The sequence below is a fragment of the Cyrtonyx montezumae genome, unplaced genomic scaffold (assembly GCF_038088225.1).
Source record: "Cyrtonyx montezumae isolate F1298 unplaced genomic scaffold, pur_monq_1.0 scaffold_5, whole genome shotgun sequence".
Taxonomy (NCBI): Eukaryota; Metazoa; Chordata; class Aves; order Galliformes; family Odontophoridae; genus Cyrtonyx; species Cyrtonyx montezumae.
Window position 1 is genome coordinate 3,013,258 of NW_027072056.1, and position 23,333 is coordinate 3,036,590.

At 46.6% G+C, this 23,333-nt stretch overlaps 2 protein-coding genes across 4 annotated transcripts in view; both read left to right on the forward strand.

The window, feature by feature from the left end:
* The first annotated feature begins 12,168 nt into the window (after window positions 1–12,168).
* DBR1 (debranching RNA lariats 1) lies at window positions 12,169–18,715 on the forward strand. Its single transcript, XM_065747777.1, has 8 exons — window positions 12,169–12,384; window positions 12,453–12,577; window positions 12,662–12,742; window positions 13,346–13,431; window positions 14,585–14,809; window positions 15,665–15,745; window positions 17,260–17,405; window positions 17,926–18,715. The coding sequence occupies exons 1-8, from the start codon at window positions 12,188–12,190 to the stop codon at window positions 18,596–18,598; spliced, it is 1,614 nt and encodes a 537-aa protein (XP_065603849.1). The 5' UTR covers window positions 12,169–12,187; the 3' UTR covers window positions 18,599–18,715.
* Window positions 18,716–22,450: 3,735 nt separating this feature from the next.
* The window catches only part of ARMC8 (armadillo repeat containing 8), a 57,474-nt gene continuing 56,591 nt past the window's right edge, over window positions 22,451–23,333 (forward strand). For all 3 annotated transcript variants that reach the window (XM_065748483.1, XM_065748484.1, XM_065748486.1), the window contains exon 1: window positions 22,451–22,544. In XM_065748483.1, coding sequence (XP_065604555.1) covers window positions 22,500–22,544 — 45 coding nt within the window. In that variant the 5' untranslated portion in view covers window positions 22,451–22,499. The remainder of the gene's footprint in view (window positions 22,545–23,333) is intronic.

The following is a 23,333-nucleotide window of genomic DNA, read 5'->3' on the forward strand; positions in this document are numbered from 1 at the left end:
CAAGAGTAGAAAATAACATTTGTAGAGAGGTTAAGTCCGTGATAGCCGGAATTGAGAATTTTACATTTAGTGTAAGCATTTTTAGTTGCATTTCCTATCCCAATGGCTAAAATTGTACAAAAAAAAAATAAAAATAAAGGCTGTATAACTTTGTTACTAACAGAAAGTAAATCCCAGATTCAAGGCTCTTAGATTTTAGATAACTGTACCTTTCATGAATACTTCAGTTATCAAATTAATCCACCCCAGTGATATTTTGAGCACCCTGCACTCTGAGAACAGGCTTCATGAAACATGATTAAGCCACAGCTAAGTTACACGGCACCATGGGTTTCCTCTGCTGCTTTCAAAGGTAAATATCTGTCACTGTGTGAAAGGCCAGACCAGCATCTGATGAAATGAGTGCCCTCTGTGCATGTTACAGTCCACTTACACACATCTACACAGGTTTATGAGCTTATCATATGACGGGATTACCTATGGGTCTAGTGCTGTAGCACAAGGGCTGGGGATGGCACAAAACTGCTGAACATTGACATTTCATATATTCTAAATCCTTTGTTTGAAGTTGAAAAGAACTGATTTTAAGATTGTTTGACGGGATTCGTTAACACGCCAAATCTGCTCCTTACAATTAGGTAGAATTGCACACAGAAACCTTTCTGATTTGTTCCATGGATTATATAAAACACTGCAATGATTGCATCCAAGATGAAGTAGCAACTGCTCCAGCTACCACGCTGGTGTCTGTAACAGGCTGCCACCTGCCTATCAAGCACCACAGGCCAATCTGTCTGTTGTACCAGAGCCAGCTTCACAGTGCGCTTCCGTGCCTGCCCCATATTGCTCCTCTCTACACCCACTGGCACTGCCCCAAAGCCCCACAGGGGCAGGAGAGCTTTCCAAAGGGATGATCAGAGGTACAGGGTGTGCCCCAGCCACAGCAGTGAGTCAGGGGATAAAGGGCGTAAACAGAACCATTTTTAAACCCCGGGGTCCTTATACCATCAAGCAGAAGCCTAGGTAATAAAACTCCACACCCTCCAGTCACTGACTCTTAGGCTCCACTATCAGGTGTGCTTAATGCTTCACCAAATCAAAGCCACTGTTAAAAAAAGTACCATTGGCTCACCAATGTGTTCATCTTATAAGACTTCGTGGGCTTTGTTCAGACAGGAAAACCCATGCTTCCATGACTCCAAGAAGTCTAATGATCTCTAGACTCCAAGAGCCTTCTAACACTTTTGGAGGTTGAAAGTCTATCTGCTGCTTGCTCTTTTCTGAATCTCCATCAACTACAGACAAACTTCCCAGCATTTCCTGAAAGAAGAGTTACATGATATTTAGAGAAAGCAGAGGCCATCAGAAGAGCAGATTAGATCCAAAAAAGCATGAGACTTGCTCAGATCTCCTTCGTCCCTCCTCCGTGAGGCACAGCAAGGACACTGTTCTTCACAATTGCTCCAATTCTCTCTTCCCTCCTACTTTTCTAATGAACAATCTTTTTCACCAAAGAGGACTGTCTGAGTTATACCTAATTTGGGAAACAACTGCATCTTGATAAAGTTATTCCCTAGTTAGAGAAATCGCACATTGTATCTCACTGATTCCTCTATTGCTCCAAGGGGTTGTTTCCCCTTCTATGTGCACACCTTCCATCGGGATGAAGTCAATTTCTCCAAACTTCAAATTATCTTCAAACAAAGAAGCTTTTCATGACACGAAGATTACTTCACAAGGAGTTTGTCAAATGAGGCCTTGCAGATTCTCAGCCCAAACTGGCACTTCTTCAGTTCAATTTTGTTTTCCCAGCTATGCCCAACAACATCTGAAGCAGCTCTTCCTAGATCCCCCTCCACTTCCCAAATAATGTTCAGTGCTTAAGCCCTAAGCCACTGCTCAGCCATGCCATAAGCAGGCAGCCCCATAGAAGAATTATGCCCTTCAGCTTGCTGCACTCTCCAACCTCTTCCCAATTTGGCAGTATTTCTTTGGTACTGCGCATCCAGGAGTCAACACAATCAAGACACAAATGTGTCGTGGCTGTCACAAGATGACCTCCTCCTCTGTGCTCAGACGTCTTCAGCACCTTTTATTGTTGTGTCAGGGAAAGAAGTAATCAAAGAATGAATATTGAAAACCTAATGGCCTCTTTTCAACCAGTTTAACATCTACTCAGTGATTATCACTTGCCTTATTTTCAATGTCTGCAGAAACGTGCTAAGGTATTTCAAGGCACTGGGGCACTGCCTCCAGCAACACACGACCAAGACCAATAACTGCCCATGCAGCACAAACCATTCTCACACCGTACAAACTGCATTTCCCACTTCTGCACTGCTTTACTCGCTCAGGATTAGCATGTGCTCAACTCACAGCTTTATTTTACAATGAACCACCAAACGCGATCCAGCATGTAAACCCACTAAAGACAAAACCTAAGAAAGTGTCTTCCTGGTACCAGATCTGGTACTCTGGTCTCAAACTGAGCTTGAATGGGCTTTTGTTGAGACTTTCAGCTGGTGACTCAAATCTACTATTTATGAACAGCAACAATGGAAAGACTGAGTGCATTAAGAAACGTTCAGATTTCCATCTTTTCGGCATCCCATTTCATTCCAGTTGTGCCTCTAAACAGCCCCCAGTTCAGATATGCTGGAGATAGATTCAGTAATTAGGACCGCTGCCACGAAACCAGCTCCAACCCTAAGGATACAGGGCTGGTTTCACAATATAAACTATGAATGAATAGGGCTTCTTGTGTGACTGCAGAATAATGCTTTATGTCTTTCCTATCCACAAGAAGACATGAATCACTTTCCAAGGGAAAAAATTATTGCAGATACTAATATTATAAAAGGTTACTCCACAACACACAAGAAATTCTATTCATGTAAAGATTATGCTCAAGTTAAGTAAGTGAACAACAACAATCTGCAAGCTAGGGGCCTGTCAGCCAGCATCTTGGCTCACGTGCAAATTGAGTCCAGAAAGCTAAGGAACAGACCTCTGCAAGCTGACAGTAAGCAAAGATTTTAATTTCTTTCTCACACCAGCACTAGCAACAACATGAAGAGTAACCCTAACAGGAAACCAGCCTTTTCTGCATCTATATGCAGCGAAGGTGTCACTAGGTAAGCACACTTGCTTCTAGCAGGAGAGATGGCAGAGTAAATTCTGCAGCTTGGCTACTTCTATAAAAATACCAGAGGAAAAAAAATAATTAGAAAAAAATAATCAATAGCTTTGCCATTCACCAAGTCATCAACGTGGTTTCAGGAGTACCACCCCAGCTATGCCATCAGGTACCAGGTCCAACCTCTTAGAGAAGCCAGTTGTGCCAAAGCAGCATAACTGCATCCTCTCATTTAGAAATTTTGTTCACACTTTACTGAACAGAGCACATTTGGCAGCAAATTATATCGATTACAGAAAACAAAAGCAGGCAAATAAAGTGATGCCTCCTTGCAAAGCACAAGTTTCAGGCAGCTTTTGGTACTTCGATAAATAAAAGAGAAAAGTATTCACTTCCATAAGTTCTACAATTCCAAAACCTTTCACAGAATGGCACTGGACCTCAGGATTTATCATTATGCATCTTCCTATCTGGCTCAAGATGTAATACAGTGAACTGAGAGTAAAAAGCACACGTGCAAACAGACTCAGAGGATGGAGATCAGAACTGAAGAGGTGACTCAGTTGTTTAAGAGTTGTGCAGCATCAGAAGGAGCTGACACAACCGGTGAGTTTATAAAACATTCTGCACTCACAGGAAAAGTCTTAGAAAATCTGGCATTAAAAACTTCCGATGGAACTGCATCAGAATTAGCTATGGCAAGATTACTAGTACTGTTATGTGCAACAGATCAACTGCTGAACTGAGCAGAAATGCTACAGTGAACCTTTTCCACGGGCTATTACACGCTTATTAACCCAAGAGGACTTAGATAGGAACTGCTAGCTGTGCTAACTCTCCACTCCTCATCACCCACAGGAGTTTGACACACATGAAAACATTCCAACTACAGTAAAAAATTTACCTGTAAAATTATAGGATCAGAGGCATGTACAGCACTTAAACTGGCATGGTTTGAGAAACTGCAACAGCTACAAAACCTGGCTTTACTCATAACCCCAGTCAGGATCTGCTGCAGCCAAACAAAGCCCTGTTAGAACCAGAGCACATTCCTTATTATGTTCATCTCAAGTTCTTAAATACTTAATTACATTCACTATAGAAAAGAGGTCATTATTTCCAAGTTCAGTATGTTTAACACCAGCTTCCAGCAAACAGGCATCAGGTTTTCTTAAGATAACCTGAAAATATCTTTCAGGGAGAGAGATTTCCTCACCTGCAAATACAGCAATGTTATGATCTTAGTTTGACTTACAGACAGTATGAAACTCACACGTCTTCCAAGTCAATGCTGCAGCCCTTTCCTGAACTTTATCGACATTTTTGCTAAGAAAATGAAGATGTGGGATTCATCTCATTGAAATTAACTACCTAAAAGTAAAATGTATTTTTATGATGCAGGAAGCCAAACTGCACACTAGATCCAGAACAGATGAAAAATGTGTTCAGAAATGAATTCCCAAACTGCACCATCACGACGCAGAGTTTCCGCCTTCCAAGACTCAAAGAGTATTTCTCAGCTCAGACATCCTCAAATGTCAGCTCTCCCAAGCACCTGGGTTAATTCATATCTTCTGTCCTTTCTCTTTCCAAAGCAAACAATACTACTGTCCTTTGTAAAACGTGTCAGGACCTACTCCTGAAAGTTCTAAACAACAGGGAGATACTCGCTCTTATTATCAGAGACCAAAGCTTTTGCACAGCCTCAGAAGAAAGAGCAGCAGATGGGCAACAAGAGTGACCCAAAGGTTTTGAAAAGCTTTTAAGTGATGAACAACCAGGCATGATAAACCATTTCAGACTGAAAGAGGAGACTTGGGTGGAATATGATAGTCTAGAAAATCATGAATGGCACAAAAAAGATTAATAGGGTCTGGCTGATCACCTTCTCTTCCAGTACAAGAAATAGACACGATTGAGCAGTGCTCTAAGAATCAGGCTGAAAATGAGCACACACACACAGCAAACCTGCAAAGCTCCCAGCAAAGCACAGCACAGACACAGAAAGGCTCTGGGGCAATCCAAGGGTTCCATTTTAACACTTCCTCTATCAAAAGTTACCACCGAATAGCACGAGAACCTCCTGCAACTCAATCATCTTTTGTTTCTACTACTCTCACTTTGCCATTCTTAGCATATATTGCCACTTCATTATTCAGCCTCTGTTCCAGATCATTTGCAACTGTTGAGCAACACAAGCCCAAGAATAGATCGCAGTGGGGTTGTGCCTGTGATTACTCCTCACTAGAAATTCTGACATCTCTTCCTACACTCTAACCAGGTATTAGTTAATGAAAAAGTTACCTTTAAGAAGAGTTAATATAACCTTAGCGGGAGTCCCCAAAAACCCAGAAGCAGCAGAATACTTGCTTGCTCATCTTCCATGCTTTCTTGCTGAATAGCCTCCAACCTCTAATTTCACCAGCTGAAGTGAGACTTCTGCCTTCTTGCCATGAACCACAAAGGTCACAGCAGAGGACTAACCAAGGCATGCCTCCAAGCAGACATGACCTTGAAAGTCACTATCTGCTACAGGATGATAAACATTGCTTTACGGTCGATACAATTTGGAGAAGTCAATTTTCACTCGTGGAAATCTATTTCAATGGCTTTACACTTAAAAAACACCAGACACTTCAGTACAACGTGCCCCTGTTTACAGCAACACGAAACAAACCCAACACTCAAAAAGATTTGGGTTGGTATCAGTAACAACAGTTTACACTGCTCTTTTAAAACAAACTTGGCACTAGTCCCTAAACTATTGTTCAAAGATACTGATTTACAGTTAGTGAGCACAGTGTTACTCAGCATGATTCCCCCAGGTTAAGTCACAATGTTATCTAACACTCCGGAGCTGCTGTACTCTTCACAAACATCAGCATGCCGGGTCCTTGAACACAGCAACACCAAAAGAACAACCTCGGGGCCTCGATGAGGTTTCTGTTGCTGGAAGAGTGGGACAGCTATAGTGATCAAGGACAATTTCACCCTTCTCAGTTCTTCAGAGAAATACCTTTCTACAACTTTCCGTTTGCAGAGATTTGGAACCAAAACTGACCAGACAGGAATGTGTCCCACGAGACTGGTTTCCAGTTATACAGATGAGACAGCTCACACAATTTTTTTGCGTAACAACCCAACAAGTTTAAATAATTTGCCAACTACTTATTGTTCCTGTGACTGTTTAGAGCTATTAGTTAATCTTAGCTTATTTAGCATGCCCCAGTATATTAACAGACAAGCCAGAACTTAGCAAGGCACGGGTGAAAAAAGAAACCGTAGGGAGAAGAAGCCCCACTGAGCTTTGTTATGCTGACAGAAGAGAAGGTGACCAACCAGGAGACACTGGAAGTGGAAAAGATTCAAAAGCACATAATTAGCAAGGCTCAGGGCAGAGGTCAGAAAGCCAGCTTGATTAAGTAATGCATCTGTTGGCTGTTTACATCCTTATATGGAAAAAATAACTTCATATTAGCAGGATGTATTTATTTTCCCTGGAAACAGTTAATTTAGTATTAACAACATCCAATGAGTTTTCACAGATTAAAGTGATTTCACTGAAGTGTTAAGAAAATAAAGGAAGAGTTGTGTCTCAGATGGCATTCCCTCAGTCACTGCTAATGAGGTCAGCATTTACAGGTTTCACAAAACCATCTAGCAGGCAAGCCACCTGCAAGTTAAAACAGATTTTGGATTCAATAAATTAACAATGTTTTCCCTCTTACCCATCTATTCAGGGCTTATATACTTCTCACTCCTCCTCTGCCCAACTTCACACCTTGTCTGCACCACGCCACGCTACTCGCTTATTTCCTCGGGCGTTAAGAGTTTTGGTAAAATAGTTTGCCTAAGACAAGACTAAGACATTTCCCCAGGGTAGTCCTAGACCCAAGCCCGGCACCAGCTGCAGTACTGCACACCTCCAACAGGTCAGCAGCAAGAAGATGAAACGTCAAGCTGGGAGAAACACTCCCATTCTGTGCTGCGTGCCCATCCTCTCCTCTGAGGCATAATCACAGGAGCTAAGAGTAAGCAGCCATTTCCACCAGTCATACCTTCCACAAGCCCATTCCTGCCAGCCTCCGCTCATGCTCCGAAGACAGCAGCTGCTGAAACGTAACGAATTAGAGCAAAAGGTACAGCGTGTCCCAGCATTCAAGAAGTCTGGCACTGCTACAGCTCTTACTGCTTATGACTCGGATAAGCCACACCAGAGGCACATATCAGCGTGATCAAAGCAACGAGAAAACAAAGGAAGCTTAACTTTTCTATCCCTTTCCCTCCACCAAGGAAAACAAGGGGTGTCGTAGCCTGACATCTCTGCAAGGCAGAGGCAGTCCCTTCCCCTGTGTCTTTATTAATCCAGGGCACTTTACAAAAGAAACAAGTCCTACCCATCTATCTTTGTGCATTTGAAAAGAAGCAGGCTAAACACAGAAGATAAACACTAAGAAGTGTAAAGAATCTCATTCTAATTTCAGTGAATAGTAATCAATGCTCACATTCATGAGTATGAATATCTATTAAAGCAGTCATTTTTAAAAAGCTTTCTTATGCCTGTGACCCCACGTACTGCTTACTATCTCCTATTCAAACAGGGTTCTACAATCAGATAATTGACTTCTCTATCAGTATAGTATTTATACGTTCCTTAAACATTAACTTACTTCCCCAACTTCCCATGAACTGTTCTCTTTATGTTACCTAGCAAGAACTGCAGCAAAGAAGAGAGCACACCGGCTTGTAGCATCTCTGAAATACCAAAGGACTGATTTTTCAAGGCACGTGGTGCTACAAAACGTTTCACCCATCAAAACACAACAAACTGCTCAGATGCACCTGCCTACAATATCGTATCCACAAATCACAGCCGGGGACCTAAGCATGAGAGAGAATACAGTAATGTAGTTGGTAGAAGAAGCTTGTCCTGTCACACACATGAACCCAGGCCTGCAAGACAGCACTTTAATGCTCTAATTATGAATAAGGTTTCCTTCATACCACAGTTTTACTTCACTGTCCAGTTTCTGCCAGAATTGGAAAGCAAGTTCCAACCTCTAATTTAGTCTTCAAAAATGTGCAGCTCAGTGTAACAGGAGAAAAACCTAGTTATATAGGGAAAAAATAGCACACAGTCATTCAAGATGGTACTGGAAAGCACTTTCACAAAGGCAGTGAATTACAGCTGTTGAGAATCTCTGTAGCTTTATCAAAACATTCCGAGTTCAGAGTGACTGAAGTCACATCTGTGTAATTCAAAGAGAGTGGGTGAGGAGGTTTGCAGGAAGGATGGGAAGAGAAAAACGTGGAAAAAACAACTTGCACCATGCAGCATCATCTATCTACACCTCCGTGGCTACTGACTGTGAATGTTCAGACCACAGGGCCCTGCCACAGAGATGTGAACTGCCCACAGCACCGTGCTCACCACCTGTGCTGCAGATGAAGACACACGTTGCCAGGGCACAGCTCAGCAGCTCTCACTACTCACACATCTGCTGACTTTTACTTGAGCCACTCCGAGCACAGCTACCTTTAACGCTGTACCTCTGCGCAAAGCACGAGAGCAAAATAACACATGACACTAGTTGCAAAGGTCTAGGTAATGGAAATTGGCCACGTGCCATCAGGGAACTTCAACTCTTCTGTTATTTTGCACACAGTCAAATGTTGCTTCAGCTTCTCAGAATCCAACTGGCATTAAATAAATAATTTCACAAAACCAAGAATAGCCTAACAGTACTGTCAATCTCCTCCCGGTGTTCATGAGGATAACCTCCCTCTACCATAACTGGTGAGGGCAGACCTACCAGGCTCAAAAGACTGACAAAAAATAATCACGAGGAGAAGGCTATTTTAAGTAGATGCCTGTAAAGTTTATTTCTTGAAGCGGACATCATTTTGCTTGTACACGGCAAAGCCATGAGAACATCACCAATAAAAACCCCCCACTCTTGGAGGCAGCACTGCACAGCAAACAGCGTGGGGACCCCGACTGCAGGGCCACCAACTCCCCTTGGCACCCACTGCCTTTACATCGAGAGCAGGCACAGGCAGCACATCTCCCCGTGTTTCCTTCTTTAGAGTGAAGAACTAATGTAATAAAAATCAGTCCTGAATTTAACAATATTTACACAACGTGGGACCAGCACAGTCTGTGATGACCTTCAGAGCCTTGCTCCAGTAAGAACACGTCCTTCAGTAAATTATTCCATTATTCAATCCTAACTTTACAAGTTTATACCCAGCTCAACCTCAGGTTTGTCTGCCAGGGAACCAGGGAGTTACGTAGCCAAAGCCGCTCCCTTTCTTTGCTCTGGATTCATAGAAAACACTCAGAAAAAAAAACCAAAACAAAAAAACCCATAGAAAACACCCTTCTTTCCTAAGTGCCGGACGGCGGAGCACAGCGTGGTGCTGCTCCGCAGCGCTTCGCCCGAGCTCTCCCGGGACGATGCACAGCACCTTTCACAACTCACCCGCGCGAGGTGAGGAGCGTTTCCATCCCGCCCCGCTCAGGACGCGTTACCTGCGCACTCCGCCGAGCCCCGCTCCTCCCGGCCCGGCCCCGCCGCCCCCTCCCGGCCCCCGTCAGCTCCGGGACACCCGGCCTGGCGGCGGATCGCTCCGTACAGACACCGCGCCCCGCCCGGCACCTGCCCCCTCCGCCGGGCCCTGAAGGGGAGCGCCCGCCGCCCCGGCCCCGCTCGCCCCGCACCTACCCGCCGCGGCAGCTCCCCGTCCCATGCCGGCTCCGCCGCTCCCGCCGCCGGGCGCGCACTGCCGCCCGGCCCGGCCCCTTCCGCGCGGCGGGGGTCCCCGCCCCGGAGGCGCGGCGGGCGGGCAGACGGCCCCGCCTCTCCCGCACGCCGAGCCCCCGCCGCCGGGCGTTGTTCGCTCGGCCGCTCCGTGCGCCGGGTTCAGCCCGCTGTGGTTCGGGGCCGTCGGTGCCCTCGCGCCGATGGGTGAAGGCGCAAGGAGAGGCGGAGTGCGGCCGCAGCAGGCGCAGCGCTGAGGCGGGAGGTGACCGCAACAGCCCCGCGGGGAAGCGTGGAGGCGTTCAGGCCGATCTCATTGGGCTTTTAGTTCCTCCGATGAGCTCTGAGCTCCCGCTGGGTTGCAGCAGTCCCACCCCGTCCCGCACACATCGCCATCCCAGGCACCGCTCCGTGGAACTGCTCTGCTACCTCTCCCTCCTCCGCCTTGCCACCGCTTCTCCCTTTACAGCCACACCATCCCAGCCCCCCAAAAAAGTCAGTGACAGACGCTCCCACTGCTGTTTAGTGCTTTCTAAACGTGTTTTAGTATCTTCAGGAGGTCCCAGCAGGAAGATCTCCAGGAGTTCAACCTCCTCAGAGGTGAGGGGTGCAGCCCTGTGTCCCCTCAGCATCTCATTCTCCCTCATATCCCAGGACAGAAAAGCTGTACATCTGTGGCTCTACGTCACTGCTGCATGATCAGGAAGAGAAGAGCCCAACACTCCACTGTCAGAAAGAGCAGTGGGACCGTGCACAGCTGCACAGGGACGTGGGGCAGCCACGGACCCTTGAGGTGTTGCAGAGCTGTGGGGATGTGGGCAGTGGGATCTCACTAGTCTTTCCCAACCTGAACGATTCAATGATTCTGTACCCCAAACCCAACAACCACAGAGCTCAGCCTATTTCTTGTAACTGCCCCTTCCCATTGCCAGCGCAGGAGGTGTGTTCACTTGGTCGGTGGGAGCAGAGGGCCAGGCACAGAAATGAGGGGCACACAGAGCACACTGAGGCTTAAACGTGACAATAAGTTGAGCATTAACTCACTGCTGCTCACCGTGTACATAGTAGTGTGGCTGCCTGCTTTTGTGGTCCCGCTGCTGTGGAAACTTCAGGGCAGTTCTACACAGCTACAGTTAAGTTTGGCACGTTGAAATGCACGGTGCGCAAATACAACAACGCTACAACATAAAAACACACAGGCTCAGCTCTACCCCAATTTACTGTCGATAAGTGGCACATGGGGGATGAGAAAAGAGCCACAGACAACAAAACAGGGAGCTGCAATGACAGAATCAGCTTGCCTCGCCTGCCTGGGTCTGAGCTGGGTAGGGAAAGGCAGGAAAAGGCAAGGCTGTCTCAGGAAAGGAAAGACTTGGCTGGCCAGGGAAGTGGAAGCCTCAGGAGGGTCCCACAGACACACATCCCAGGTGAGGCAGCACCTGCCAGGGCTCAGAACCTTGCTGTTCACCTGGGACACGGCAATGTGAGGGGCTGCTGTCCCCCTGAGGAGCTGCAAAGGGCAGCTGAGGGTCCCAGCAGTCACTAGAAGAGCCAAGCAGTTCGCTGCTTCTCTGAGGACTCGGGGCATTGGAAGCCAGGAGAAATGTTGGCTTGACAGGCTTGGATGACAGCCCCCGAGAACACACAGTAACCCAACGTCGTGAAATTGCAGAACCCATTGAAAGCGCTCTTGTTTTCTTAGTAACCAAAGAGAGGCCACCGTATAACGTTTGCTACTTAAGGGAACAGGAATGTCTACTCGGTTTCATGATTACAGGGTGAGCAGCGCCGAGTTAATGCTTAACCGCGCTGCTACAATTTCGTTCAGTCCCTCAGGACTGTTAAAAGCGGGAAAAGTAAGGAGTGGTGTTACTGCATGACGCAGAAATACCACCCGATGAGTCAATTCCCCGCCCCGCAAAACGACGCCTGGCAGCCAGCAGGGAAGGTGAGGAGCTGCTGAAAGCACCAAGAGCTGCGTGAAAGCAGCGCTCACCGCGCTAACAACGCTCCGGGGCGGGGCCGCGCGCTCCTGGCAGCACTGCCTAGAGCAGTTGTACCCCCGTGGGTCACTTGGGATCCCCTTGGATCACTTGTACCCCCATGGCTTTACGTAGCACTGCTTTATCACGCAGACAAGCGGCCTTGGCAGGCTCAGGCTCAGCCCCGCCCCGCGCAGCCGCTCCCCTCACGCCCCCGCCGGGGCTCGCGCCCGGGGGATGTACGCAGGCGCCGCGCGCCCCTTATACGTCACCGCCTCGCGGCGCATGCGCAGTGACGCAGCAGCGGGATGAAGGTGGCGGTGGCAGGGTGTTGCCATGGTGCGCTGGATAAGATGTACGAGACGTTGGAGCTGTTGCAGCGGCGGCATAACGTGCGGCCCGACTTGCTGCTGTGCTGCGGCGACTTCCAGGCCGTGCGCAACGAGGCGGACCTGCGTTGCATGGCCGTGCCCGCTAAGTACCGGCACATGCAGACCTTCTACCGGTGAGTGCCGCCGGCTCGGCCCGCCCGGTCCCGCCGCTCCGCCGCAACGTGCCGTGTCCCCCCCGCAGGTACTACTCCGGCGAGAAGAAGGCCCCGGTGCTCACGGTGTTCATCGGCGGGAACCATGAGGCCTCCAACCACCTGCAGGAGCTGCCCTACGGCGGATGGGTGGCACACAACATTTATTACCTCGGTACGTACGGTTCCTTCCCCTCCCCCCTTCCCAGCGCCTTCCCCTGCTCGACTGTGACGTGACGCGTGACGCTCCTCTCCCCAGGTTACGCGGGTGTGGTGCGGTTCCGCGGCGTGAGGATCGGCGGCATCTCGGGCATCTTCAAGTCGCACGACTATCGGAAGGGTACGCCGTGCTGCTCCAGAGGAGGCAGCATTCAGGCTGCCAAGCACTGAGTAGTTCTTTGGAACACTTAATTCTCTTCAGTACCTATCAGTTCTAACTAAATTTGATGTCGTCGAGCATACAGTTTCTTTATGTGGGTATTGCTTGTGGGAGAAAAGGAGAAAACACTTGAGATAATAACACTAACTACTGAAAAAGTAGCTTTATAGGTTGTTCTCTGTTGATGCCTTTTTCTTGTTTCCATCTACTTCGTGTTCTGTGGCTGTATCAGTGTGCACTGATGGAATGAGTGCCCAGGGCACCAGGGAGTCACCATCCCTGCAGGTGGTCGAGAGGCATGGAGATGTGGCACTGAGAGACACGGTGCAGTGGAGATGGGTCAGTGGTTGGGCTTGGTCTTAGAGGTCCTTTCCAACCTTTCTGATTCTGTGATGTTCAGTGGCTCAAGTAGATTTGTGTGTTACGTAGCTGTGAAGCAAATCACTCTCTGTTATAGCATGTGGTGGTGCACTGTGAGCCCAAGTAAGGGATATGGGGAGTAACAAGGAGTGCAGTCTTCCCAACCAAATCTGTTGTACATCTATGCTTTTCTCAATGTTCCAGGGCACTTTGAATGTCCTCCATACAACCAGCAAACAATTAGAAGTGCTTACCACATCAGGAACATTGAGGTCTTCAAACTTAAGCAGGTTGGTGAAAAGTCTATGATGGTTTTTGTTGTTTGTTTTCTAAAAAAAAAAAAGAAAAATCAAAGCAATGCTGACTGTCATTTGTTAATTTACAAGTGGGATGTTACAGTTGTTTTGAACAGCATGCTACCACATGGTAAATCATACAAACAAATCTTGGGTAGCTTTACTAGGTTGTTTTATGCTGCCTGTGCTCCCACTGCTATTCCTGCTCTGTTTTACCAGGCAAATTTGATCTGAATCAGAAGCAGGAGATACTCTGTTAAATGGGATGAAACTCAGAAAGGAAGGAGTCCAGCTGTGCTCTGCAGTTTCAGTTTAGTTAGCTTTAGGAAGATGTGTGCTACTTTGTCTTGTGTCTGAGCTGGTTGATACAAAATATACTAATCAGCCTTGAGCCAGCTGGATGAGCTGATTTCGGTTGAAGTTTTTTTGCTCCTACAGCCAGAAATGCAAGGGATAGGTTAACTTCGTTATTGATCCTGCTCCCTTCTTTGTCACAAGGGCTGCTCTGTGGCTGAGGTTGCAGTGCAAATATACACATAAGTAACTTACGAGTTATTCAGGTTGCCATTAGGCACTAAGGTGTTTTGAGTATAGATGCTAAAAATGGCACAAAGGTTTAGTGCCCTTGTAAGGAGCTTGAGGCAGTTCCATGAGTTTTTTATTAGTTGGCCTTAGGTTTCCTCTAGGAATGTGTTCTGATACAGCTGATGGAAATACATTGGATGTTAAACCAAGATGTACTTAAAGCACTGACTAGATTTCTAAGGGCATAGACTCCTTTGGGGAGAAATATTATGTTTAACAATTATCTCTTCTAAACAAAGCTTTTACAAATTAATGAGGAAGAGGACTACCTCGATAGGGAGTGCTTAACTCTGAAGGTGTAGTTTTCAGAGTGTTCTCTTTAGTGATTTCATCAGTATTACAAGGTAGTATATGTAAAACAGCTGATAGCCCCAGGGAGGTGTAGTGTGTTGCATGGAGACTAGAGTCCCATGGCAGCCTCACAGGCTTAATCCCTTTGAACAGGGAGCCTGGTGCTCATGGATAACTGTATCCCACCTGAAGGCGAGTGCTTTCTATTGCATGATGTCTTGTTAGGTTTGTGCGTGTTTTATTTATATTGTATGCATTTTTTGCTTGATAGTTAAAACATCCAATTGACATATTTATGTCACATGATTGGCCACGGAGCATATATCACTATGGGAACAAGAAACAGCTTCTTAAAATGAAATCCTTCTTCCGTCAAGAAGTGGAGAGCAACACGTTAGGAAGCCCTGCTGCTTCGGAGCTTCTGCAGCACCTGAAACCAAGTTACTGGTTTTCAGCACATCTCCATGTTAAGTTTGCAGCTTTCATGCAACACGAGGTAAAGAATAGAACTAAGAGTGCCTGTGTAATGTAGACATTTTACAGTTGTAATGTAGGTGGTCATGTCCAGAAGAGCATCTTCTTAACATTTATTTGCTCAGTAAATAAAATTCAGCTCAAATCCCAAAACAGCAAGTGTTCCTGAAATTACTAGCTTATGTAAATTAGAGGTGTTGTAAATCAGAGGTGTTTGCCAGCTCCTCTTCAGAGCCACCATGGAATGACTAAAGCTACTGTACTTGAAACTTCAGAATTTGAATTTCACAGAAAAGTGCTCTCTTTTCTTATTTTGTCAGGGAAGGATAGAACTTCAAAACAAAGATAGAGAAGTTAGTGAGCAGGCAGTGGTTAACCTGAGATGGGAGTGTGCCTTTAAATCTTGACCAATAAATTTGTCTGTTTGCCTAGGTAGGATAAAAAAAGAAACAGTCCCTGTAGGCTGAAACTTAGATCTTTCTTTGAGTTGTTGCCGAAGGTGATGTGATGTGCTATTCTTATTTGCATCATTCTTATTTCATCAGCTGTGGAAATGGCACTCTAGATCTTCTGGACTCGAGTCTGTTTGTATTATGTTAAAGGTTTTCCTTTGGCATCCAAGCTAGGTGTGTTCAGCTGCCTTGTTTGGGGGTGACCTGTGGCTCTTGCTTTAGCTTACTGTTATCAGTGTTCAAATGTTTGTTAGATTTTGCTGATGTCTGTCTTTCCATTTCTTTCTTATAATCCTGTGTTGCTTCTCTATTTCAGAATCTGTTTTTGTGTGTAAATTGTTCCTTTAAGTTTCTGTATATAATTTGTTTGGAGCAGTCAACTTTCATAGAAATGCTAATGAATGGTAACACTTCCTGTTTCCTAGACAAAGTCCAAAGAAGAGCTACCAAAAGCAACCAAGTTTTTGGCTCTGGATAAGTGTCTGCCTCATAGAGACTTTTTGCAGGTGATGATTATGTGCCGTGAGTTTTCTTTCTAAGTAATTCAAGTTTTTGTCTGGACTGCTGAATGCTGTGCTCAGATATCAGAATTATTCTTAAGCTTATAAGTGGAGGAGCTGACAAGAAACTAGGACTGGTAGAATTAGGGTTGTGAATATCGTTCTTCAACTGAGTAGCTTTGATGTCCTGTCATGCAGGCAAGATGGTTGCTTATTTCTACCATTTCCTTCCAGTTGAGAACTATTACTTAGCTTAATAGGCTAGTAGCTCTATAATGTGAACTGAATCTCCTGTTGTCCACTTCTGATAAAGGTCAGACTTAAAATCCTGTTTTGAGGCTCTTCTGCTGCTTTCTTGAACTAATTTGGGTCAGATATTGACTTCCTTCATATCTGGATTTATGACTTGATCCTATCTGAATTTATAAGTTGAGTACTGTAATTTGTTTCCAGTGGATTCCATGCGACTTTCCAGGAGCATGGTTCTTCATTTTGTTTGGTGCTTATCTTAGCTAGGAAGGGTGATGGAAGGCTGTAGGTGTCTTGAATGTAAGTGTCAAACTGATTTTCCAAATGCAGAATAGAGTGTACACGTCCACAACCCGTGCATGCTGCCTGCAGTGCCATCTGTAGAAATGGATGAATATGAAACCCTCGGGTATGAAAGGAGGGAGCTACTAAGAGCTTGTCCTTCAAGTGTGCTAGAGTCTTAGTTTTACTTTAAAATATCTTACCTTTAAGTCAACAAATAAAAGCTAATTCATTATCTGCCTTTAGGATGTAAGGGAGGATAAGTTTACCCCATCTACTTTTGAAGATGGCAGAGAGTCTGAGGCTTTTGCTGTGTGAAGGCACACTGGGCTGCTAGTTCTTGCTTAAAATCCCATAGTGAAACTGATCTACAATAAGATTACTGCCAGCAGTGTGATCATCCACCTGTGGTTAGCTCTGTTTTGAACTACGTTAAGAAATCAAATTGCTTTATATATTATTTAAAATCTGACTGGTGCACTTTGGCTAATGTGAGTTGTTTGATTTGGGTTGATGTCACCGGAGACAAAGTGATTTGGGTTTCATTGTGTTATCTGTTGAAAGTGTTTAAAAATAATTGATGCTACCCTCACTGCTGTGCTAAGAACATATGTAGCAAAGTAACTGTTGTCAATTCTGTACATGTTTCTTCTTCGAAGACACAGTTTGTTTACTCTTAAATTCATGCCTTCTTCTAAGTTATCTAACTGTCCAATAGCGGGCAGCAGTGAGAGCTGACTTGTAACTGCTATAAGGTGAAATAGAGAAATGGAATAATATGGAATAATCATCGATTGTCCTTTCTTACCCTCATATGGCAGTAAGTTTCTGGCTATGGCTGAAAGGACTTGTTTGATTGAGACTCTTAGCTTAGTGTACTTCAAACTTAATTAAAGCCCTGTACCATGGAAGTAACGCTTCACTTTAATCAGATTGTGGTATCAAGAGAAATATCTAATCTTTCTGTTTCGTTTGTTTCTTTTGAACAGATAATAGACATTGAGCATGATCCTACTGCAAGTGACTCGCTGGAGTATGATGCTGAGTGGATTGCAGTCCTCAAGGCCACCAACAGTCTTATTAATGTGACTCAGAGCTCCTGGAATGCACCTGAAAATAATGGCCTCCATGCAAAGTAAGTAGCATAGAGAGTAGAAAGAAAAGTGTGACTTGGGCTGGAATTATGTTATTATGTTATTATTGCTTCTCTGTTCTTCTTTGGTCTTTAATGTCTTTTGGATTTGATAAATGCCTTGGAAAACAAAGGGGATGATAACAAGCTGTGCTCCTAGAGCATGCAACTCCTCTACTACTCTACACAGGCAGTTAAATTTGTTTGCAAACTTAGCACAGTTCTAGGGGTGAAGAATACGTGGTGGCTGATTATCTTGTCAATAACTGTGAGACTAAAGGTCGGGCTGGATTTTGGGGTGGGTGTGTGAATATTCACTGGGTTGGCTGGTATAATACATGGACCCTGTGGGGAGAGCAGAGTGTCAGTATCACCCTAAGGTAATATGCCTTCCAGGAAAAAAGTTTTTGAGAAACTGTCTAAGGTGAATGTGTTACCTGTGTTTAAAAGTTTATCTTTGTGATGGGAACAGAAAATAGATTTTGATTAGCTGCACTCTCTTTAACTTGATACACTTATTTAGGTGGGATTACAGTGCAACAGAAGAGGCCATCAAGGAGGTGTTAGAAGAGCTGAATCATAACCTCAAAATTCCTTGTAACTTCACCCTGACAGCTGCTTGCTATGATCCCAATAAGCCCCAAAAACACATGGAACCTGTTCATACCATCAATCCACAGACCACTGAGTTTTGTGCCCAGTTTGGTCTCACTGACATCAATGACAGAATCCAGCAAGTTAAAGAAGAGGGCTCAGTACGTGGGGAATATGAAGAGGAAGATGATGAGATGGACAGTAGTGGGTCAGCAGAGGAACCGAGTGAATATAATACAGATAACTCTGGGCTTTCATCCATTAATCCAGATGAAATAATGCTGGATGATGATGAAAGTGGTGATGAAGACTTGAGCACATGTTCTGTAGATCCTTCCCCTGACCATCCTCCTGAGTTTTCTGTGAGTTTTTCTGACATCAGGATCATGCCAGATTCCATGGTGGTATCATCTGATGATGCTATTGACTCCACTAATGAGGATCTAGAGAAAACTGGTGTGAGTAGGCAGGTAGAAGGGAAGAGCTTGAATGAGAGGCCTTTAAAGCGTGTTGTTGGCAGTGAGAATGGGAACAGTAGCATTAAAATTAAGAGACGGAATCAAGCCATCTATGCTGCAGAGGATGAAGATGAAACAAAATAACACTATAAGATGTGTAAATTCTCACCCTACCTTTTGATGCAAAGGTGGTGAGAACTGTGGTGAACTACTCAGGCTTCTAACATTATTTTATCTTAATCATGCTACTTCCTTAAGCTGCAGTGTACCTCTTGCAGAGAAGAATATTTTTTTGGAGTAAAACATGTAAATCACAGTGAAGTTCTCTAACAAAGCACTTTGTAAAAGGATTTAAGGGTCACGTATAACCAGTTGATTTTTGCTTCAGTTCTTGGTTATCAGTGTTTACTCAGTATCCTGTGCTGTACTGCTGTACAAGATCAACTGTGCTTGTTTTACAAGAGCTCCTGAACTGTGACTCAAATCAAAGTGAGGGGACGTCAGGCTCGTGAGATGGGACTATTAGCTTTTATTGCTTTTGTCTTGTTTTACACTGAGTTTTTTCTATTTTTAACACAAAGTAGCATATGCAATAACTCCATGGACTAAATTTGAAAGCAGAATTCCCAGGATAACAAAACAGCAATAGAAGAGTGAAGGCTTTGTTTCTGGTGACATTCATGCTGTAGAAAAGCTTCATGGTCATAAACAGAACTATGTGTACTGTCCAGTATTGGATTGTAATACTATTTTTGGTAGAGAACCACGTCTCTTAATTTGTAACGTGAGTTTTATGAGGACCGTGGAAGAGTACATGTCTGTTCCTAAAAACTCATGTGCTGTTTCTTCAAAAGTAGAGAAACATACCTTAAAATTAAAATGCAGCTATGTAGATTCTTAGATGTCAGCATCAGCGTTGTCTCCATTCTTCCTAATTAAGGCTGTGTTGTCATGTAATCCCACAGTAAGTCACTTGAGACAGCAATGCCTGCTGTTCTCTATAGCCTACAGTTTTGCCTGCCACTCTTTGTTAGTATGTAACTTGCTTGGTTCTTAAAGCTTGGCTTGGAATTTTCCAAGAAACCTTCATAAACCTTCTTGTTCTCTGAGGGAGAATAAGAGCTGCCAGGATACAGATTTTTCAGAACTTTTTCAAGTTCTGTTTCTACTCTTAATCTTCTGTTGGCTCTGAATTACTAGCAAACCTTTTTATTTTATTTTTTTGCCTCAAAGGCTGTGAGGGTAACACAACAGAATGGATTAATTAATAAATGTTTTTAATGACATGTGGAAGTACTGCTGGTGTTCTGAAGCTCTGAGCTTTCAGAGTTAGATATTTCATCAGGACTGTGCCACCCTGGGGACCAGAAGCATCTCCACTGTGCTATTCCTCTAAGGCCCGAGCTGTGTGAAGTAAGCATCTTTACAGGAGAAGAGAACTGTAAGGACAGGGAACCATGAGTGAAATGGGTTGGGGGAGCATGGGTTGTAGCAGGCAAGCACTTCAAATTCTGTCTTTAACATCAGTATCACATTCTGGGATGCATTTTTGTTTCTCAGCAGTCCATTATGGGGAAAAAAATGCATATAGGTATTGAAGAGAGATTCCCCAGTCAATGCTCCCAAGTGAAAGTAACTAGGCTACTGAAAATAGGTAAGTATCCTTTGGGCTCCTGGATCTGCAGTGGGAAAACCTTAATGCCTGTATTTCCTTATGATATGAAGATTATCATGGTAATAAACTATTCCCTCTGTAGTATCAGATGCAATTTTTAAGTATAAGATATGGTAAGAACTTGAAATGTTATTCAGCATAGTTACCTTTAATAGCCTGTTTCAGTCTGACCTGCCCCTTCTGCTTAATGAGTTTTGCCTTTCTAGAAAGCAAGAGGACATCAAGACAGACTTCTGAATCTAGAGATTCAGTATCTCTCTGGAGATGGAGAGCAGACTTTGAACTCTTCAGGGAATTGCTTTGCATGGTGACATGGGAGAAAGCTCTGGAGGGAAAAGAGGCCCAAGAAAGCTGCTCAGTATTCAAGGACCATCTCTTCCACACCCAGAAGCAGTGCACCCTGGGAAGAAGAAAGGCAGTCAAGAATGTCAGGAGGTCTCTGGGGATCAACAAGGAGCTCCTGGACTTACTTAAGCTCAAAAATAAAGTCTGGAAGGATCAGAAGCAGGAACAGGTTAACTGAGAGGACTACAAAGAAATTGTACAAAGATCAGGCTAGGAAAGCTAAAACCCAAATGGAATTAAATCTAGCCAGGGACATCAAGGGGAACAAGAAGAAATTCTACAGCTATATCAGTGATTAAAAAAAATAAAGTGAGGGAAGATGTGAGCCTTCTCTGGAAGGTAACCGAGACCTGGTCATGAGGGATACAGAGAAAGCTGAGGTGTTCAATGACTTCTTTCCCTCAGTCTTCACTGTTAAGGACTCTAGCCACACAGCCCAAGTTGCAGAAAGCAATGATAAGAACATGAAGGTAGATCTGCCTGCTGTGAGTGAAGATCAGGTTCAAAACCATCTAAAGAACCTGAAGGTGCATAAGTCCATGGGACCTGATGAGATCCATCCATGGGTTCTGAGGGTTGAAATTGCCAAGCTACTCTCCATCATATTTGAAAAGGCATGGCAGTCTAGTGAAGTTCCCATTGATTGGAAAAGGGGAAACAACCCCTGTTTCCAAGAAGGGAAAAAAAATAAAAATCCAGGGAACTACAGGCCAGTTAGTGTCACCTCTGTGCCTGGCAAGAGCATGGAACAGGTCCTTCTGAAGGTCCTACTAAGGCATGTGGAAAATAAAGATGAGGTGATTGGTGGTAACCAACATAGCTTCACCAAGGGCAAGTCAGACCTGATGAACCTGGTGGCCTTTTATGATAAAGTTACATAATCAGTGGGTAAAGGAAAAGTAACTGATGTCATCTCTGTGGACCTGTGCTAAGAGTTTGATGCTGTCCCATATGACATCCTGGTCACCAAGTTGAAGAAGAATGGAGTTGATGGGTGGATGGTTGCCACCAGCACAAGGAAGACATGGGGTTGTTGGAGTGGAGCCAGAGGAGGTCCACAAAGGTGAACAGAGGGCTGGAGCTCCTCCCCTGCGAGGACAGGCTGAGAGAGCTGGGGTTCTTCAGCCTGGAGGAGGCTTCAGGGGATGTTACAGCAGCCTTCCAGGACCTGAGGGGGAGTACAGGAACGATGGGACTTCTTATAAGGGCAGATAGCAACAGGATAAGGGGAAATGGCTTTAAACTGGAAGAGGGCAGATTTAGACTAGATATTAGGAAGAAACTCCTGTGAGGGTGGTGACACTGGAACAGATTGCCCAGGAAGGTTGTGGGTGCCCTGTCCCTGGAAGCACCCAAGGCCAGGCTGGATGGGGCTGTGAGCAACCTGGGCTAGAGGGAGGTGTCCCTGCAGACGGCAGGGGGTTGGAACGAGGTGAGCTTAAAGGTCCCTTCCAACCTACTCCAATCTATCATCTTTTCAAAATGAAGTATGTCGACACACACGGAGCACAGCGCGTTTGCAAACGTAATTAAGACGAATCTGTAGTCCCGGGGCCGCTCCCGCGCCTCGGAGTGCCCATCCGCGCCGCGCGGCTCCGCCTCACCGGCCGCCTGAGAGCGACGCCACCGGGGAGGGCTTCCCCACTCCTCCTGCTTCATCCCCGGGGACGGCCGGGCGGTGCTAACCGCGTTCCGAGGCGCTCCCTTACAATAAGCGGCGGTAACACGCGGGACGGGGTCACCCCGCGAAGTCCGCTTCCCTTCATCGCGCGCAGGCGCCTCGCGCCGAGCCTATCGCGCATGCGCCGTGGCGGCGGGCAGGCGGCAGGCAGCGGCGTTTCGGCATCGGCCGATTCGCCGCCCGCGAGGCTGCGGCGCTCCGCCCCCCGCGCACCATCCTCCCCCCTCCCCCCGCAGCCCGCTCGGCGGCGCAGCGCCCCGCGATGAGGCCGTGCACAGCGGCGGCGGTAGCGGCGGCGCGCGCGTGAGGGCGGCGGAGCTGTTGGTGCTGCTGCGTCCGCCAAGATGGCGTGCGTGCTGGAGGCGCCGCTCCGCATGAGCGTCCTCTCGGTGAGTACCGCGGGCCCTCGGCACGGCCGGCGGGGGCCTTCGCAGCCGGGGGCGGGGAGGCGGCCGCCCGCCGCGGGGCCGGGCCTGACCTTGGGCTGCGCGGGCGGCGGGGAGGGCCGGGCACCCGCCCCGGCGCTTTGTGCGGCGTTGGGGTGGGGGGGTTGGCGCGTTCCGGGCCGCAGTGCGAGGCGGGCGGGCGGGCGGGCAGTGGTTGGGCGGCCGCTCCCTCGCGTGCCCCCGTCCCGACAACTTCTCCCCGCGGGGAGTCCTCCTCGCGGCGCCGCCCTCCTGTCTGCGTCGGCAGCGTGGCACCTCACGAAGCGCTCCGCCGTATTCCCCCCCCCTTCCTCCCCAACCACCGCTCCCGGTGCTTCGCGCCGCGGGTCCCGCCGAACTCCTCCGGCGGTACCGCGCGGCGCGCTCCGGCCGACCCCGCCTGGTCCCTGCCCGCCCCCACGCGGTGGGGCCGCTCCCCGGCCCTGCAGGGAGGAGGCGGGCAGGGCGCTGCCGCTGCGGAACGGCTCTGACAGCCGCCGTGCGGGCGCTGCTCCGAGCGGCACGGGGCGCGCCTCCGGTGGTGGAACCCCGCGGGACTGATGGCGTGGGGAAATTCTCCCTTTCCGCGACCTGCTGGGAGAACTTGGTGGTCTGGCTATGAATGCCCTTGTGCTCGTTGCCACCCTGTGAGGTCTCCCCTAGCTGATAAACCAGGATATTTTGTGAACAGAAGGCAGAGGGATCTCCAAAATCCAGAATGCCCCTGAGCATAAGTTTATGGAGCAGGTGGAT

Bases quoted from the DNA above. Each gene is read 5' to 3' on its own strand.
- DBR1 (XM_065747777.1), top strand. From the start codon at position 12,188: ATGAAGGTGGCGGTGGCAGGGTGTTGCCATGGTGCGCTGGATAAGATG. The intron at 12,385-12,452 runs GTGAGTGCCGCC...TCCCCCCCGCAG, and splicing joins CACATGCAGACCTTCTACCG to GTACTACTCCGGCGAGAAGA. The intron at 13,432-14,584 runs GTTGGTGAAAAG...TTTGCTTGATAG, and splicing joins AGGTCTTCAAACTTAAGCAG to TTAAAACATCCAATTGACAT.